General features: G+C 42.3%; 1 protein-coding gene across 1 annotated transcript; it reads right to left on the bottom strand.

Moving 5' to 3' along the window:
- Positions 1-1,631: 1,631 nt before the first annotated feature.
- On the bottom strand, positions 1,632-11,096 carry LOC146190625 (alpha-tocopherol transfer protein-like). The gene is made up of 5 exons (XM_084600216.1): positions 10,961-11,096; positions 10,014-10,265; positions 6,859-7,052; positions 3,702-3,812; positions 1,632-1,823 (listed from the first exon to the last, which is right to left on the bottom strand). Exons 1-5 carry the CDS (start codon positions 11,094-11,096, stop codon positions 1,632-1,634), a joined length of 885 nt encoding a protein of 294 aa, XP_084456342.1.
- Between the last annotated feature and the right edge of the window lie 7,590 nt (positions 11,097-18,686).

The following is an 18,686-nucleotide window of genomic DNA, read 5'->3' on the forward strand; positions in this document are numbered from 1 at the left end:
ACAAAGATAACCCCAGGCACTCTCATGGTTCAAATAGGAAATAAAAAGTTGAAGCGAGCTTAGAGCAAAAAGTATCAATCAAGGGGGATTACATCCGGGGCGAAACATTCACCAGATGGAACTCCTTATAGATGATATGAATGACGATTGTTGGGTTAGATCCATGATGAAATTTTTGAAGTCATTCCAATCCCCTGATGTTTGAATGAAGAAGGCTGATAAATGTCCAGATGTCGGGGCAGTGGGAGGGTAGAGAGTTCTCGCGTAGTATTTTATACGGTCGGAAATGTGGTGTGCGGAACTGGTAGTGGACTTAAGGGAAGGATGGTAGTAAAAATTTTGAAATAAACGCAGTCTGGTATTCAGGTGTTTAGCTAGGGCTGTCAGATCAGCATTACGCTTTAGTTCAGAGATAGAAACATTGTAAGAATAAGCCGACAAGATGAATGGAGCAGCGCGATTTTGTACTGCTTCTGGAGTAGTTGAAATGTTATTTTTTTTTTTTTGTTGATCGCAAACTGTGCATGTTTATTCCAATTTAGGATGAACGTGTATTACATAAGCGGAGGGAGAGAGAGAGAGAGCGAGAGAACTTTATTGTCCACTGGTGTGGGCCGCAATCCCGGGCCAGGCACGGCCTCTCTGCACTATATGTGTGACAGTCGATGTCGCTGCAGCACATACGCGGCCCGCGTGATGGTGGTCTTCTACCGATGGGGGTCCGTCGTTCGCAGTAAGGCCTCCCATTCTTCCCAAGTGGAGAGCTCCGAGCCCGGCGGGGGAGGATCAGCCGGGCATGAGGATATGTGTTAGTGTAGCGGTGGGATGAAAGCATAAGGAACAAGATGGAGTGAAGGCACCGCTCACTTGCGTTGGAGCTTGTCGCAGGTTTCACCTAAAGTAACCATGCACATGGTTTGCCTTATTAGTAGCCTGAGTTATATGAAAAGACCAACTTAGAACACTCTTTAAATGAATGCCTTGGTATTTGTATGCTTCACTGAGGTAAGATAAGAACTGCCGATAAGATACCTGGAACAGGCTGTGAATGACATCGATGAAAATATAAAAGGGAGGTTTTCTTTACATTTAGTGCATTAATCATGGGTTACGCCAAGTTTGTATGTGCTAGAAATCCGGCTGAAGAAGCGCAAGATTCGCAAGTTTCGCACGAATGCTTCGCACTGTTGGAACCGAGATCAAAGTCATAAAGAAAATTCAAATATAGATATTTTGCTGTCATAGGCAAATAGCGCATGATGATTCCATTTAGTACTGTCTTACGTATCATTACCAATAAAACAATGCCACCAAATTTTGTGTCTATGCTCATGAAACTAATTGGGAACTAATAAGGAGAACGAACAACAAACATGCGTGTAAAATGTGTATTATTACAACAGAAATGTTCCCCGGAGATTTATTTGATGGGTGCACTGCGCCTCACCGAAGCTTTCAAACAACGTTCTCTAGATAATCTTAAATTCATTAAGGAAGCATTAGGTGTGCACTTGCACGAGCTATTCGAATGCCCAGCAACATTTGCAATCAACCTCAGCGAATGGGCAAAGAGCAGCCAGTCCCCATCTCTATTTTGGCCCGTTTAGTCAAGAACAAGTGTGTCGTTCCATTCACGCATTAATTATTGGCCCGTCGTGGTAACCGCGCTTGAGGATCTCACGGAAGTAACCAGTGTGGCTCTTCAACTCCTCCTCCATTGCACTGTAGTCGTAACTTTCGAGGGCGCCTCCACCTTCTTTCGGAATGATGTCTTCAGGCACCAGGTTCTGTAGCTTGTTCAAGTCGTAACCAAAGAAATGAATCTGGAACGGATGATTACACTCTACTCATTTGGTGATCTTGAAGTTACACGTATTTTAAAGGTTTCCGGAAAAGCTGCACAGTGAAACCAGCTATAATATCTCTCCATATGTGAAGGCTTGCCAGTATGATACCTACCTAAAAGCCGCGAAAATATTTATTTATTTATTTATTTATTTATTTATTTATTTATTTATTTATTTATTTATTTATTTATTTATTTATTTATTTATTTATTTATTTATTTATTTATTTATTTATTTATTTATTTATTTATTTATTTATTTATTTATTTATTTATTTATTTATTTATCAAATACTGCAGGCCCTAACTGGGCCCTAGCAGGAGGGGCGAAAAGGGGCGAGATTATATATAAAATTTCACACCTATTTGCATAAATATATATCTACTGCGTATTGTCAAGAATGATCTAAACTCCAGGATAGAGAAACAAGCATTTGACGTCAAACCTGGTTGGTATATCAGCAGAACATTTCGTCTAATACTGGAATTACAGGCTATGAGTGGGTTGTTTGAGAGGGCAAATGATTAGCAGCTTTTATAATCTTCCGCCCATTATGCTGGTATTTGATGCAGCATTTTTCTTTCCGCTCGATAGGAGGATGGAGTCGAACCTCGCTCCAATGAAATTATTTAAATTAATTGAAGTAATTGTCATTCTATTTGTAATCTTCCAGGAAATGCAGTGTATTTTATATCATGTTTTTAGAAAAAGAAAATTTTCCTTGCGATCGGATATCTTACCGATTACAAGATCCGCTCTTTGGTACCGATCGGATCGGTACTAAAACTAGTCCGATCTGAATATCAAACACGTGAACGTTGGCAGGCTAATATATTTGGTTCGTATACGTATACTGAGTGTTTCATCGAAAACTTAGAAAATCCTAAGAATAGTAAGTTTTAAATGGAAAAATAATGCCTGCAGGAGCTAGAACACAGTTTAATGCAAAACTTTTCTAAATACACAACGAAATAACTAAAACTCACTAATTATCTTTTAAATTATTTCAATCGGGGGTTTGCCTCAGAGGGGAGCTGGAAACCGTGAGCGAGACGATGTGGAATCAGTTCTTGAAACGAATAAAAACGAATAAAGAGGCCTGAAGTTCACGAAAGTTTGACATAAAAAAAACCGTGACCGTGAAGTGACGCGCAAGAACCCAAGAAGACAGAAGCGCCGTCCGGCATTAACGAGTGCAGTGACTGCGGCGCAGATTCGAACTGCCTACTCTACTGCTTCTTGTTGTGCGCTTGATTTCGCTTCGTCGCTGTCAAACATAACGACCCCACATTTCGCAATGACTGTTTAGGTTACGTGCGAAACAAAAGGTGATTTCCTCACGGTGCAGGGTTTTAGAAAATGAGTTTCCCTACGCATTAAAAACTGAAATGGCAAATCCTTCTTCATGGCTTTAAACTTTGTATTGAAGCTAACCGCTTAACTGTGATAGTTGGGTTTTGTTATGTAGATGAATACTGGATACTTACAAGAGTTTTGCAACATATTGTGTCTGCCGCGTCCCGCGGCTGAAAGTTCTTCCTGCAGATACTTTATTTTCTATTTTGAACCTGCAGACTAAATTTATATTCTCGCGGAAACACCCAATATATTACACTTCTGAGGGCTCTTTCCGCGTGTTGGTAGCTTCCGCAGTGCATAGTGGCACGCAGCCAACGAGTACTATGCAGCGTGCCCCTGTAGCAACAAAACCAGTTTAGAATAATCGGATGCCTCTTCGACTTAGTGCCCATTCCGACAGCAGTATGTTCCGCGATACCTCAAGCGATAAGGAGTTCTTGAAGGATTAGCTTATTTTCATACGAAGTGATGGCTGAATGAAGATTAGGTGCTTACCCTTCTCGCCATTTTCACGTTCATGAAGGGCTTGGCGATTGTGAAGATGGCGTCAAACAAAGGAGGATTATTAATTATGTAGACACCCTTGAGCCGCAGTGGAAAGCAGTCCTGAAAAAGAACAATATTTCATAATTATCTTTAGTTTTGGGATTATACTACATAATAAACGGAATACTAATGATAATACAAAACGACGTTTAAGACTTCCGAACTACGTCGTTGCTATGTGTAATAGATCTCTGCCGAAAATTGGAAACCACTGCGTAACACATATGTCGCCTTAATAGCAAGGATAAACCTCCAAGTATTGTTTCCCTTTTTCATCCACAATAAAACCTCCTCATAACACATTACGTAGGCTTCCAGCCTCTGCCTGTCAGCGATGCATAAAAGTATATGAAATATACACGCATTCTCAACATTTTGTTCCAGGAACTTACATGTTTGCACTAGATCAACCAAGAAATTTTGAAAATGTAGCAGACATCAGGGTCCAGCTAACATTACTTTGATATCCGGGTACAGTTGGAACAGCTACTCGACTATTTCAATATGTGACCTTTTAATTGTACCCTCACCGCCCTCCCGACCTCAGCAATAAAGAAAACAGTTTTCTGTATGCTGTTCTGCATGATTCTCTCCTAGCATTCGTTTAGCATAATGGGGATTAGAGTCCGTTTCTTTCTAGTACACTTATGGCAGCTCAATTGCTGGCATACTAAATAATATAGGCATAAGCCCACACAATTAACCGACCCGTTTTCTATTTTATAGATGTCATAATATTTCATGTTCAGAAAATGTTATGATTGCTGGAAATGTTATGGTTGTTCGGCTTGAGGCATTTAACACCCCAAGCGACAAGGCTATGAGGAACGCAGTAGTGGAGGTCTCCGAAAATTGGGTTCACCTGGGATTTTTTAACACTCACTGACATCGCGCTGTGTATACGGGCGCTTTTTGCAGCACCCGGGTCTCCTGGCTTATTAGTCGGGCGCACTAATGTGCACAATGACACCTCCACGTGTGATGCATAACAAGCCCCATAAGTTTTCCTACACTGAAGCTCCATCGGCTGCTTAATTATTGTTTTTTATATGTACACTTATGTAACGCTGCGACGTATACATGGCGGGTGTGTGCGCGGCGAACGTGCGGCTGCCGTTGACATTTCCCTTCTTCTCTACAGGGCCACAGTGTCCTTTCGGAAAGAACACGCCATGGTGACAACTCGTGTACACGTGAGGTAAGAAATGCTTTCACATTAATACTATAGCATAGGTCACTCAAGCTCAAAATTCACCGTGCGACGACAGCGCCGTATTTCTGGCGCGGTGGCGAAATGTGAAAGGTCGAGACGTCGTTAGCGCAGACGCTGCTCCGTTAGCTTCCTCTGCAACGCGGCGAACGAGTGGCGCCTGACTGTTATTTGGTGATACAGAAACGTTTCCGCCGACGCAAAACGGAGGTACTGAGTAGTGTAGTGTCGTGGGCAGCAACTGCGCGTAAAACTCTAAAGGACGAGACCCACGCGTGAAACTATACAGATTCGTTTCTCTACAAGACCGTTTCTTGCAAGCAAACGGTCTCTTTCTGAGATGCCTCGCACTCTTTGTGGGAGAAAGAAGTGCTGAGTTCTCCCTTCTTCGTAAACTCAGAAATGTTGATCAAGATGAATTGGAGTAGTATCGAAAGAGTACAATGGAGTGCAACAGGATGGAGTATTTTTCGGCGTCACGCTCCCCTCATGTGATTTGTTTTTCCCATTCTATGCTCTCTCCGTTCTTTGTGGGCGCTCCGAAATCAACCAAATCATCAGGTATCCAGCGTGCTATACGTTCGCGACTCGCATGCGTGAATGTGGCCTTAGGGGCGTACGGCTACCTTTTCATTTCTACAGCATCCAAGAAAAGATATAGGTACGAAGCCTTTTGGTTGCAAAACATGCCTTGCCGAAAAGCCTACATAGATTTTCGCAAATTTGTCAGTAACGAAATTATGTCGCTAATACACGGCTTACCTGCGGATCGACACCAGTCACTCACAATACCGCAATTGCGTCACAGGTTTCATGAGTGAAAACCAAATATTGCAATACATGCAGCGCAACCATTTTATAAGAACCGAAATAAATTAGATCTACAGTACCCATGTTTTCAATGACCTTGGATTTCAACTGCCTCAGCGAACCAGTAATGTCTTCTGTAGCACAAGGAGCACTCATTTCCCATGCATTACCATGTTTTCCGGCTACTAGTATTTGTGCTCGTGGGGAAACTCCTCCTTCGGTCTGTATACTTGTTCTGCGATAATATAAAAATTCGTATCGTATATATATATATATAATGTGTGTGTGTGTGTGTGTGTATGTGTGTGTGTGTGTGTGTGTGTGTGTGTGTGTGTGTGTGTGTGTGTGTGTGTGTGTGTGTGTGTGTGTGTGTGTGTGTGTGTGTGTGTGTGTGTACGTGCGTGTGTGTGTGTGTGTGTGTGTGTGTGTGTGTGTGTGTGTGTGTGTGTGTGTGTGTGTGTGTGTGTGTGTGTGTGTGTGTGTGTGTGTGTGTGTGTGTGTGTGTGTGTGTGTGTGTGTGTGTGTGTGTGTGTGTGTGTGTGTGTGTGTGTGTGTGTGTGTGTGTGTGTGTGTGTGTGTGTGTGTGTGTGTGTGTGTGTGTGTGTGTGTGTGTGTGTGTGTGTGTGTGTGTGTAGCGCAAAACGATGGTTAACGGGTGAGCCGCTTGATTTGACAGTGCTGAAAATACTATCTCACTTGGGAAACGCACTTTGCGATCAATAGTGACTCACCGCGGTCAGTCATCTTGTCTGCAGAGTAGACTTAACAACTTCGTTGATTTTAATTAAGTTTTCTTCATGAGAATGCGCGATAGCCTCGCCACTCTACAAGGAGGAGTGCTGGCGGTACATCGCGACGCGCCTGCGCGAGTGCGTACGCGTGGAAAACAAAGCGCGCGGCGCACGCGGCGAAAGTACCGAGTGGGGCTTTCAGCTTGCCAGTTTGTGTTTTTCTGTTACAAATGACGCTGTACGCCAGGAGCTGGAACGCCAGTTGGCGAAGCTTCGGGAGCCAGTACACACAAAAGTTGGTGTCGGTTGTTTATATCGTGCGTTACCAAAGCGCGGACGAAACCTATCCACTTACCTGAACAAGGTTGACGAGCCGTTTGATGACTGCCGGTGTGTAATAGCGCAAATGATTTATGCTCAAACCACTGATGTCCAACACAGACACTATGCCATTTAGCTGAACTTTCTCGTCGAAATGAGCATATTCCACGTGAGCTATGCCTGTTCTGAAGAACTCGTCCAGAGGGCACGCGTCGATGTTCCAGGCTCCTAAAAGCAAGAGCGCAAATGGCAAATTAACTGCGCGTTCAAACACTCTGGGAGCGACATGTGAAACATAAGGGACTTGCATCAGAGCTTTTTTCGAGTGATTTGATGTCAGCGCTGTCTGTGTTCACACGTGACCTTTCTTCTTTTCGTGATAACATTTTCCCTTAATTAAATGTTTCAGAGAGACGCCTTATACGCTCCACCTACAAAAAAAAAATGGCTACAAATTTCATGGTCACTTAATGAAGAAACAATTAGGGTGCCCTGAAGATCCGCATTAAGCGAATTAGCGGCCTGTGGTCCACTGTGGTTGCGAAGACCTGCAGTTTAAATCACGAAAGCCGCCTTCGAACTGAGAACGCTGCAGCCACAAAGGGTCTGCAGCGATCTGTTGGAGCAGCAGCGCATCACATCGCGAGCTAGTTCTGGTGGCCGCCACCTGGGACCGCCAATTTCAAGCCAAGCTAACAGGAAAACGCAACATTCACTTTCCTGCTTGCCTAATTGTTCCTCCCGTAACTAGGACTTCTATAATTAGGCGGATACCCATTGGCATACACTCGCAAGATACCACTTTGCACGAAACACCGCGTGACGTTTACTGAATGTGTATTTTTTATTTTTGGCATGGCATGCAGTGGGCAATATCCTCGAGTAAATCATTTTAACTTCTTCTAGAGCATAAAATAGACAAAGTATCTTTGTTTGCTGTATTATAAATGTGAACGACGCAGTTTTAAAAATGCGCATTGTGGGAAGGTAACTGAATGAGCTAAATATGTGTATGTTTCACTTTAAGAATATTGAAGTGCATATCCGATAAACAAAAGCTAAAAGTGGACACAGTTTTTAATGCTGACAGCCTTCAATTACTGCATATAATGTTTGCAATTAAGAAGAGCCTAAAAGGATTAGTAATTTAGTTAATCGTTTGTTTATTCACTGCGCTCTATCACGTAAATAATATCGGCCTTACTATACAATCCACTTGCACACCCTATTCGGGGCCAATTCATCAGCGTGCTTCATCCTTGGTGAGTGAAAGTTGGTGTCAAATCTCAGCTGAAAGCTGTGGAAATTTTCTTTTACTTAAAATTATTTAATACAGTTTCGTGGAGACATCATCGACTTTAACCTCTTACTGCGTGAATTTTCTTTTTCTGCCCAGAAATTTACAGTGTACTCCATTCGTGACGCAAATATCAACCTTCGTTTTGAGAAAAATTATGCGGTTGCAATAATTTTGCGATATAGTGTCGTGTACCCTGTATTATACACTGCAGTAAGAGATATTCGGCAAAAATATAAAATTCTCCGTATGCGGCTCTACATTAAACATAATTACATTATTGATTAGCAAACAGCAATTTCATAACAAAAATATCTTTTTAGAGTTCAAAACTGACCGGGTATATAGACATTATGAGTGTAGTACATGGCACCCATCAACAACTGTGGTATTTCCTGCAAACCGTTCTCAACGCAAGGTATTCGCGATCTTTTTCTTCTTCCTACTAACTAGAAAATGATGTATTTTGTCTTGGCAGTCAGCGCACTGTGTAGGGATCTCTAGTAAACTTTCACTGAGGCTGGCACAGGATGTCGAATGAGCACAGGAGCTTACTTTCGGGTCTGCCATACGATGTAATACCACTACTTTGACTAGAATCAGTAGCTAATAAGGAAGGGGAAGTAATCTGAACTCGCAATAGTGTGTGAAAAGATTCGATTGCAGTGAATTTATTTCCTACTTATGAAATTATGAAACCCGATAAAATGAAAACAATTTCTCCTACCTGCATGATGTATCATATCTGATACACGAGTAAATAGGTTGGGAGAATAGGTTGGGAGAATAGGTTGTGACTCTTTTACTCCTTTGAAATTTTGCCAAATGTCTGTGCTGTCGGTTAATTAATTAATTTGTTTGGAACATTATGTGCATGGATTCCAACTAGCCTGAGAGCTAGGGATCCAGATGCTTTTTGCATGATGTTGCTTAGGTTGGTTTTGTTGCGATTTATTTAAATAATTGAAATTGAAATACCCTTATCACAGTGTAGCCTAAAGGAGTATTGCGCATATGATATTGAGACCGGACAAAATAAATCCCAATGATGTCCCAATAATTTTAGTGAAGCGCTGCTTTTATTAGAATGAAGAAAATGTTCTTTCTACCTATCGAATTTCTACAGAAAGTAAAAAAAAAAAAAACAAGAATTCTTTCTGTATGCACATTTGCATTTAAAATAGCTAAATAATTCGTTCCGAAGATACATATACTGCACACATGGATTCCATACAATACACACTGTGGTACTAAAAAGCCGAAATTAATTTTCTGGCTGTTCAGAACAATTTCGCACAAAGGAAATTTAATGTATCGTATATGATGCACTATGCGGTAAGGGGTTAATCCACATTAAGAGTCATACTTTGAACTACTTTCATTGCAGGCGTTAATGCGTCACGTTGGTTTTTAAGCACAACCGCGGTGGGATGTTAGCTTTTCGCAGAATCCTCACGTAGCTTTCTCGGCATAACATTGAGTAGGATTTCCAGCACTAGCGGAATTTCAGTCTTGCTGCACAACGCCGGCGACGATTTTTCGACTGAGTGGGAGCCCCGAAGCTATCATTTCAATACCTCCCTCCCTCCCTCCCTCCCTCCCTCCCTCCCTCCCTCCCTCCCTCCCTCCCTCCCTCCCTCCCTCCCTCCCTCCCTCCCTGCCTTATGACAAGGGGCACGTGACCTCACGTGGGTGCTGACATTCTTCTTGCACATGTACAGGACGAGGGTGGTGCACTGGATAGCATGCTGAAGTAAACATGTGTCCTGTCAAGATATGATGCTCATTGTACAGAAAAGGAAGGCAATCGGTTGTAGGGTACTTGAAATCGGAATAAATTAACTGTCGGTTAAATGAACTCAGTAAGATCCATGTTAGGCAGCGTAGCTTACCAATCTTCAGCAGAATCACAGCTCTTCCCTTGGGGTCTTTTTTCCGGGACAAAGTCACCAGTTGGTGCTTCTGGCACGCGATATCGAGAGGACTTGAATCTGGGTCCTGAGACGAGAATATGTTCGGATTATCTCTGCGCACTTGAAAGTACTTCTTCAGAGTTCGGAATGCCTCGTGAACGTTGTACTTCCGGCCGCGTAAGAACTTCAGCAGAAAAGCGTCGTCCGTGGGACTGTCTAGTTCCGGCTCACCTGATAAATCAAAGAAATGCACATCGTAAGTATAACAAGAAAGAAAAAAAAGCCCAGCATTTCTACGGGCCAGTAATGCGGCACCAATGTCTGGCCGTCCCCCGTTGTCTAAGAGGAAATAATTTTGGGCAGACGTGTTTTATTTTTCTCTGAACGTCAGAAAGGCGGATGAGCATAATCATACTCACATAGCCCTAAAATGACAATGTGAGGTGAACTTAGTTTTCTTGTTACAATTAAAGCGATAATTCGCTTCGTCGCAAGAATGAATCCATAAAATTAAATATTGCCTTCACACGAAGCATGCATTAAACATGGACAATAAAACATAAGTGCACTGTGAATGAACTTGTTTTCTACGCGGTTATATAGGAAAACGTAAACGCCTCGAGAACTTATTCCAGCAAATGAATGCGGTTTATATGGCATGTAGCAAGCTCGAAAGATTTCATTAATCTACGAATTTCTAAACGACCTTTCTCCCAATGGCCTGGACTAATTCATCGTGACAAATGGCTTCTCATGAACGCGGGGCAGTATAGAGGTACAAGTTTACGGCAGTGTGCTGATGGTCAATATTTCGTCAAGCGTTGCATAAACTAGGAACAATAACATGGCATTTCTCACTAGGATCAACTTGCACCCTCCATGTAGTAAGTTGTAACACGGCACGCACTGGCACAATCGTGGCTTACCTGCGATCAGCTCCCGCATGCGGCTTAGAGCATCCGCCTCTGCCGTTAATGTGTTGCCCGAATTACTGCGCGTGCCATCTTCCTGGTGCGGTAGCACTTCACCAGCGTTAGCAGCCGTCACCTTCTTGTTCGTCATCGCAGATCAGAATTCTGTTGGGAAGATATTTCAAACTTGACATCGGAGTTGCAGGTTGAGAAAGCTTGTTACCTTTGTCGTGTGGAGCGGTTAATCACAACGAGCGGTTTATACAACGAGCAGTTATGTCGACCACGGTACGACGATTCCTTTCTGCACAAGTGATGCCTTAATATTAAGGGTGTTAGAATGTATCTGGAAGAAAAATACTTTAACAGCAGATCTTACTAGCATTCTTCTAACTCTTTGCCGGGCACCCTTTATGGGGACTCCACAGTGTACCATATTATACAGAAATTTAAGCATCGTGTTGTAAACAAAGTCAGCGTACAATTTCTTCTTTCTTACAGAGGCCAAATACTTCCACAAAAAAAAAAAAAAAACATGTGCAAAGTGTTTTTAAGGAGACAACAAATTCTAGGCAGTACCTCGCCACTTTCCAGCTGATGGCACTTGATGTAGGTACAGCAAATTCCGTTGCTTCCGCTCTCTATAAACTGTTTTAATTAGGGTTAAACATCTTTCACTTTACTTCACAGCAGTTTCCGGAGATATTGGGGAGAATTTTAAGGATAAGACTCTGGAATTGATTTGGCGACAGTTGTGAATTCTCCATGAAATGAATTTTATATTCAAAAGAATTTCCCCTCCCTAGATCACAAACCGCGCGGAAAACTTTTTTCCTGGTTGCGTGGGTACTCATCATTTCTGTAAATGGGCGCCAGTGTGCGTGTATGGACATTGCGATTCCCAAGGGAAATATGTGCTGCAATATGCAAGGACTTGCGTGCAACGCATTTCAGATGCTGAGTGAACTAAACAATTATGTGATTGTAACAGTTACAGGGATGTTTATAATTCAGAGCTATTGCACGACTACTGCAACACTGGAAACACGACTACTGGAAAGAAGAAAAACAAAGAGACCAGCGAAATCTGAGGCATAGGAATAATCAATGGCTCTATATGGATATATCAGCGGGTGAGACGCAGGTGCTTTATAAGCATGTTTAAGAGTAGATTCCGTTTAGGACTGCTGTAAAAATAGTTTATTCTGACGTAATAAAGAGAAACGTGCATCGCAACACATTTTTGCGGATATACCCTGGAATATCATGCGCTAGCAATGACTTAGTTCACTGCGAAATTAAGAGACAGACTCTGGGGGCAGAGCCGCACTGTAATAATTACCTGTAAGCGACTTCAGGTCTGTAAGGTTTGCTGGCCCTGAATCCTACTTTAGAGACTTCCTTTTTTCGTTTCCACGGAGATGTCGGATGTAAAGGCGAAGCTCGTAGTTACAATAGCCTACACATGCGCACACAAAAAATCAACACTTGCCGTCAGCTGCGCTTGCTCCTTCGGTACAGCGAGCTGCTCCTGGAAGCCTGGCTCTCTTGTGGAATCGGTGCCCGCATATGCGAGAACGGGCGAGCAAGCGCTGTAGGCGACACAGTAAACAAAAAGGTGCTGCGTGTCTCCACGTAAAAGAACTTGAATTTTAGCACTGCTGTCTTCATTAATATGTTTGTTGTTGCTTGAGCGACTGTTGCTAGTGACTATAAATAGTACATTTGCGAGTCCTGATGCGTCAAAGTTAATCGGCATTTGCGTATGTCAACAGTGCCCTCGCTTCGTGGCCTTGAAATCCGGCTCCTTCAGATCACTGCTCCCGGACTCATCGCGCCTTATTCTCTCCCCCCCCCCCCCCCCTTACTCTCTCTTTACCGATCAGCAGTACCCATACAGGATAAATTCGCGATGCAAGTGACTGTTTCAAGGTAAAGTTGATAGGGGTAGAAAAAAATCACAGGAAGAAGAAAGTCCCTTCGCCTGTTTACACGTTCTCCAATGGGCGTCATGGCATAGAGCCTGGCTGTCCGTGCCGCTTTCACTGCTGCCTCACTTTCCACCTCTTGTCGTCGTTTCTACGATCTCTTACACAGCTATTTATTTTTATTTTATTTCTGCATAGCAATTCCCTCACTGTCGCTTCTACAAAAGTGTTTTTGAAACCAAGTTTGTATTCGCACGAGCGTCCTTCTAAGGCAGGCAATGCAGGGCTCCTCGAGGTTGCATCGGCTGCAGAGAATGTTACGAAAATTTGATCCAGCGGCTTTGGTATCTTGAAGTAGGACGATGAACAGCTAATAGCGCTTTATATATGCAAACTTACTTAGACGCAACCTGTTTCGCAAAAAAAAAAAAGGAAAGAGCAGTTTGCACAGAAATTAAATTAGAAGCATTTTTGGCACTTGTGATATTTCTTAGCATTTCTAAATATAATTTCGGTGTGATATCGGAGGAATTACACCTGATATTGAAGTTATCGAATAGAGCTAGTAGGATAATTTTTTGCACTTTCAGACACCAAATTTGATTGACCTGCATCTGCTAAGACTAGTGCCTTAAGGATGAAGGACCTGTGCAAGCAGCAACCGCAATAAGATGTGCTGACCTTTTTAATGCGCTGAAGGCTTCCGTTAGCAATGAATAAACCTTCAATTCCAGCTGTATGATTGGGAAAAAAATGTTCAATCCGCAAAAGGAAATTATTTTGTCCTGGTAGGACCATATTACAACACTGGAATATATAATCACATTCGTGATTTAAGGCGATGTGTCAAGTATCGCTGAAAGGAATCGCCGCTCGTCCCTTTTCAAATAGGAACTCGGGAATGGAGGTAATTAACTAACTTCTTTCACTGATGAGAAAAGGGCACATACTGCGCCCAGCTGAAGGAGGTTGTGGCCGTCACGTGGTAGCGGGCTACTGTAGCACACATTTTCGGTATAGTGCCCATATAACAATTATGTAATGGCATTTGCGTTAACAAGCCGCGCACTGAATGCAGCTTGTCGCGGAACCAATGTACCTGCTATGTAAAGAGCACGATTTCTGCCACGAATCTGTCACAGTTTCTAGATGGACACTGTGGCCTAGCTGTATTTTTATTAAATTTGCCTGTTACGTCATGACCACGCAACCATGCACCAACACTCCTCAGGCGGCCGACGGAAATTCTTTTGCTGAAGTTCTCTTTTATATTCGCATCTATGTGCGTGAGGTCCTTTTGCTTGCTTTTTGATGCTATAAAAGGGAGAAACGATTTAACTCACTGTAAGAATATTTAATTTTAATTTTTATACATCACCAAGCAACTAGGTTATTCTTGAAAACTTTCCTAAACCTAACCCTTCAATATGAGAAACTTCGGATGCGTGTTCATATTCTTCTCGGCCGTGTGGCTTTCAGAAAAAAAGAGAACGGCAACAAACATATCTATATACCTTCTGAAATCTAAGTCTTAGTAGAAACATCTCGCAGAAATTAACGCAAGCGTTCGTAGAGCCTGCACTCAGTCGTGAAGTAAACAGAAGCGATCCTTGGTCATTTTTGTGATGCTAAGATCCGCAGTGTTGCGGCTACGTTACGGCAACAGATCCTCTCAACAACTTTAGTTGACCGGCAGTCGCTGCACGAACAGCCGCAAGCCGCCCAAATTTTGGCTTTCATAACGACGACCGTGTGATAAATAGACGCGCTCAGTATTTAGGCGCCGACAAAGTGGACGGGGTACAAGCAATGCTCATGGGCCTTCACTCTATGTGGCACACGAGAATGGCGGGTTATTGCTGCGCTAAAGATGCCACGCCTGGCCGCATTTATTTTCGAGAGTGTATGAATTCGTTTATCACAATCCGTCAATCAGCTGCGTCATCTCGGTGGCACTTTTCTTCAAGTGCTAAACTTGCAATCTTTCACTCTGCGCTTCGAATGTCGCATCGTCTTCATCCCCTCCTTTGACAAAGTTGCGCTGAAGATCGGAATGGCTGAAGATCATTTGGAATGCACGACTGTATTCTGATCCATAGCCTCCAGCTAGGTGGCGCATGAAGAGGACGACGTTGGTGTCTCCATGGAGGAAAAAAAAAAAAAAAAGCTTAGTATGGCGCGTCCGGCAATAACCTTGAAACCTACTCAGTAAAAAGGAGAGCATCTCTTGCGCTGCGTGCAGTGATATCTATCAAAGCACGATCGATTCGGCGGATCGAAAAAGAGAAGCAGCTTGGAGGTTGCTAATGCAGACGTCACAACGAGCGAACAAACGAGGGAGGGAGCGACTTCATGAGAACTTGGCTTGCGAAGACTGGCTGTGGTGTCGCGCTATCTCTTGTGCTTTTTTTCTTCCTCCGTGGATGTCTCACGTGCGAATTTATTCTGGGAAAGCCCGATTTTCGTATCAAATGATGGCTGTTTTGGACAAACCTGGCTCAGCCTACACGTGTCAGAATAGCAGCGGGCAAGACGGTGGTAACAGGTGAAAACAGGTGGAGTCAACGGATCCTAAAGCCAGCTTAGGAAAGCAAAGCAATGCTAAACCTCGGCAAGTTATGCTGCTGAACGATATTACGCGCTTAGATATGCTAAACCGTCAGTCTATACATTTCGATGCTTTATTCTTCCATAACTTCCATAGCTAACCACCTAAATAGTTATTTCCAAAGCGTTTATTCCCCGAATGATGAGTACCAGATTCCGGTATCAGCTCCTAGCGACCCTAGCGAGTTAGTAGTAACACGAGAAGGGGTTTTGGCTATGTTAATAAAGTTGAATCCTAAAAAGGCTACCGGACCTGACGAGATACCAAACATGTTTTTAAAACGCTACGCGGAACAAGTGTCCGTCTTTCTGACGCATATTTTTAACTTGTCTATTCAAAAGGGTGAGATACCACAAGAATGGAGCAAGGCCCGCGTTGTTCCTATCTTTAAGAAAGGTGATCGCCTTTCAGTAACTAAATACCACCCAGTGTCAATAACCAGTGCCTGCTGCAAGTTGCTGGAGCATGCTGTAGCCAATTATGTGCATGAATTTCTTGATCGAAATAATATCTTGACGAAACACCAGCACGGATTTAGAAGAAACCTGTCGACTGTCACCCAGCTGGTGTCTACTGTTCATGAATTCTCGCGAGTGCTTGATGTATCCGGACAAATTGATGTGTTGTTTTTGGATTTTTGCAAAGCCTTCGATAAGGTGCCACATACAAAATTGCTGTATAAATTAGAGAAAATTGGACTGCCGCACGATATAATTCAGTGGATAAAGGCATATATTAGCAATATAACACAGTTTGTTGACATTGGGGGTTGTTTATCTGCTGTACTGCGCGTTTCTTCTGGTGTCCCACAGGGCAGTGTGTTAGGCCCGCTTTTATTTTTAATTTATATTAATGACTTGGTTGATGTACTCAATAACGATGTGTCTATCAGATTATTTGCTGATGATTGTGTTGTTTTTAAAGAAATTTTATCCACGGATGATCATGCTTTATTGCAAAATGCACTTGTTGAGATTGACAAATGGTGCAAGGTATGGGGCATGGAACTTAACGTGGAGAAAACGGTGCTATTACGGATCACTAGAAAAAAGACGCCCAGCATTTTTTCTTATAAGCTTCAGGACAGTTTAGTTAAGGAAGTAGAGTTTTATAAGTATCTCGGTGTTACACTCGCGAACAATCTTTCATGGTCCCGTCACATATCAGATATCTGCCGTTCTTCATTAGGAAAATTGTGGTTTATTAAAAGGAAACTTAAAACAGCTCCGATTGAAACAAGGTCGCTTGCCTATAATGCACTTATTAGGACAAAGGTCGAATATGCGGCGATAATTTGGGACCCTCATAACAAAAAAGATATAAATCAGTTGGAACGGGTACAGAGAAAAGCTATTCGCTTTGTATTCAGCAAATATAAAAGGCTAGATTCCCCATCACTTATGATGAAGCAACGCGGTATCCCTCTATTACAGACTCGTAGAAAAGTTAGCAGGTTAATATTTTTGTACAAAATTCTTACAGGTAAGGTAAGCTTAGTTTCAAGTAATTGCATAAAGCGATCAACAGCACGAAAAACCAGACATAGCCACAATAATTCCTTAGTCCCAATTTTTGCGCGCACGGAAGCATTCAAACAAAGTTTTTTTTCCAAGAGCCATTGCAGATTGGAATTCCTTGTCGGTAAAAATAACGGAATCAAATAAGTTCGCAAAGGAACTCGAAGATTATCTCATTTAATTTTTTAAAATTTGTAGTCTGTAATTGTATCATTTCCATTGTTTTCTCCAAGATTTTTGTGTTTCTCTGCATGTTTTATGGTCTTGAGCAATGTGTATGATGAATCAAGCTGGCAGCTAGTTTTTGCACCACTCCTGCATGGGCCGTATTGGCTTGCAGTATTTGTAAATAAATAAATAAATAAATAAATAAATAAATAAATAAATAAATAAATAAATAAATAAATAAATAAATAAATAAATAAATAAATAAATAAATAAATAAATAAATAAATAAATAAAAGCTTTGCTGCTATTGTCCCATATCTGCTCTTCATAATTCTTGTGCCTCCCACAACTAAGACTGTGTTTTTTATTCATACGTAACTTGCTTCATTGCCTGTTTACTACTGCTATTAGAACACTGTGTCATTGGGAACCTGTTTCGTTGTTTTGAAGAATCCCCAAGTAACGCATGCAATGGCTTGAGGATATGTGCAATAAAGAAATAAGAAAATAAATCGGAATGAAAGGGTCTCTGCCATCCTCCTTAGTATGTTTAGCTTACTTAGGAACTATAACGGCATTAACATTTGCTTAGCATTTCTTGATCAGCAATTCTCCATGATCTTGATCTGTGGAACTTGCATTCCCTCGTAATCAAAGCAAACTGCACGCACCCGAAAGAGAATCCGACAAAAGGAGCCGCAAACGAGTTCCATTAACACTGTTGTGTCAAACCTTTAAGTACCAACTGTCTTCCACATTTTTGACATAAAAGCATAACTGCCAAATTAAATGCCGCCAGCATTTTTCCTAGTTTTGAACATACCGCCGTTCTAGCAGCATTTTGTTCCTCTAGACTTTATTAGCCTTGGGTGCCTAAATTAAGTTGAATGCGCAGTCGCGCTCGATGTTGTCTGCAGCGTGTCCGCGACGCCACTGCACAGCGCAGTTGGTGAAAGAAGCTGGTTAGCGAATCATGGCAGCCGAACAAGGGAATATAAGGATTCGGAATGTGGGCTTACTTTTGAAGAGGCACAAGGGGGCAGATGACAGCAGTTTTTGGTGTCCCGGGTGAAAAATTTCAGCATCGCCAGGGGGCTGCAGTTTCGAATTCAGGTTCCTAATTTTATACCTAGCTCACTTTTACAAACTCGCGACAACTGACGCCGAAACATTTAGTTATTTGTGAAAAAAAAGCGCTCAATTTAGCGCCTCGTGGGTTACTTTTGGCGCCGTAACCACATAGGGTTATGGTATGCGTATGAAACATAATTCTATCCACATCATCATCCACAGTATTTCACTGAGTGCTACCAGATAAGCTGTATGGTGCTTTCCTATGCTGACGCTCATTCAGCTTGTAATAAAGAGTTTTGAATAAAAACCGACAATCTTCCAAGCACAACTAAAATAGTTAGAATAGCAGCTTGGGCATGTTGGTTATGCATTTTGAGGATACAGCGCGGAACGTGGACGGGAGCACAAGATTAGAAGATGACACAACGAGCGCTGACTTTCAACAA

Source organism: Amblyomma maculatum, chromosome 4, assembly GCF_055883805.1.
Source record: "Amblyomma maculatum isolate TAMU_Amacu chromosome 4, ASM5588380v1, whole genome shotgun sequence".
Taxonomy (NCBI): domain Eukaryota; kingdom Metazoa; phylum Arthropoda; class Arachnida; order Ixodida; family Ixodidae; genus Amblyomma; species Amblyomma maculatum.

Coding starts and splice junctions, on each gene's coding strand:
- LOC146190625 (XM_084600216.1), bottom strand. CDS start 11,096: ATGACGAACAAGAAGGTGACGGCTGCTAACGCTGGTGAAGTGCTACCG. Junction 7,053..10,013: donor TGTGATTCTGCTGAAGATTG/GTAAGCTACGCT, acceptor TCTTGCTTTTAG/GAGCCTGGAACATCGACGCG. Junction 1,824..3,701: donor ACGTGAAAATGGCGAGAAGG/GTAAGCACCTAA, acceptor CATCCGTTCCAG/ATTCATTTCTTTGGTTACGA.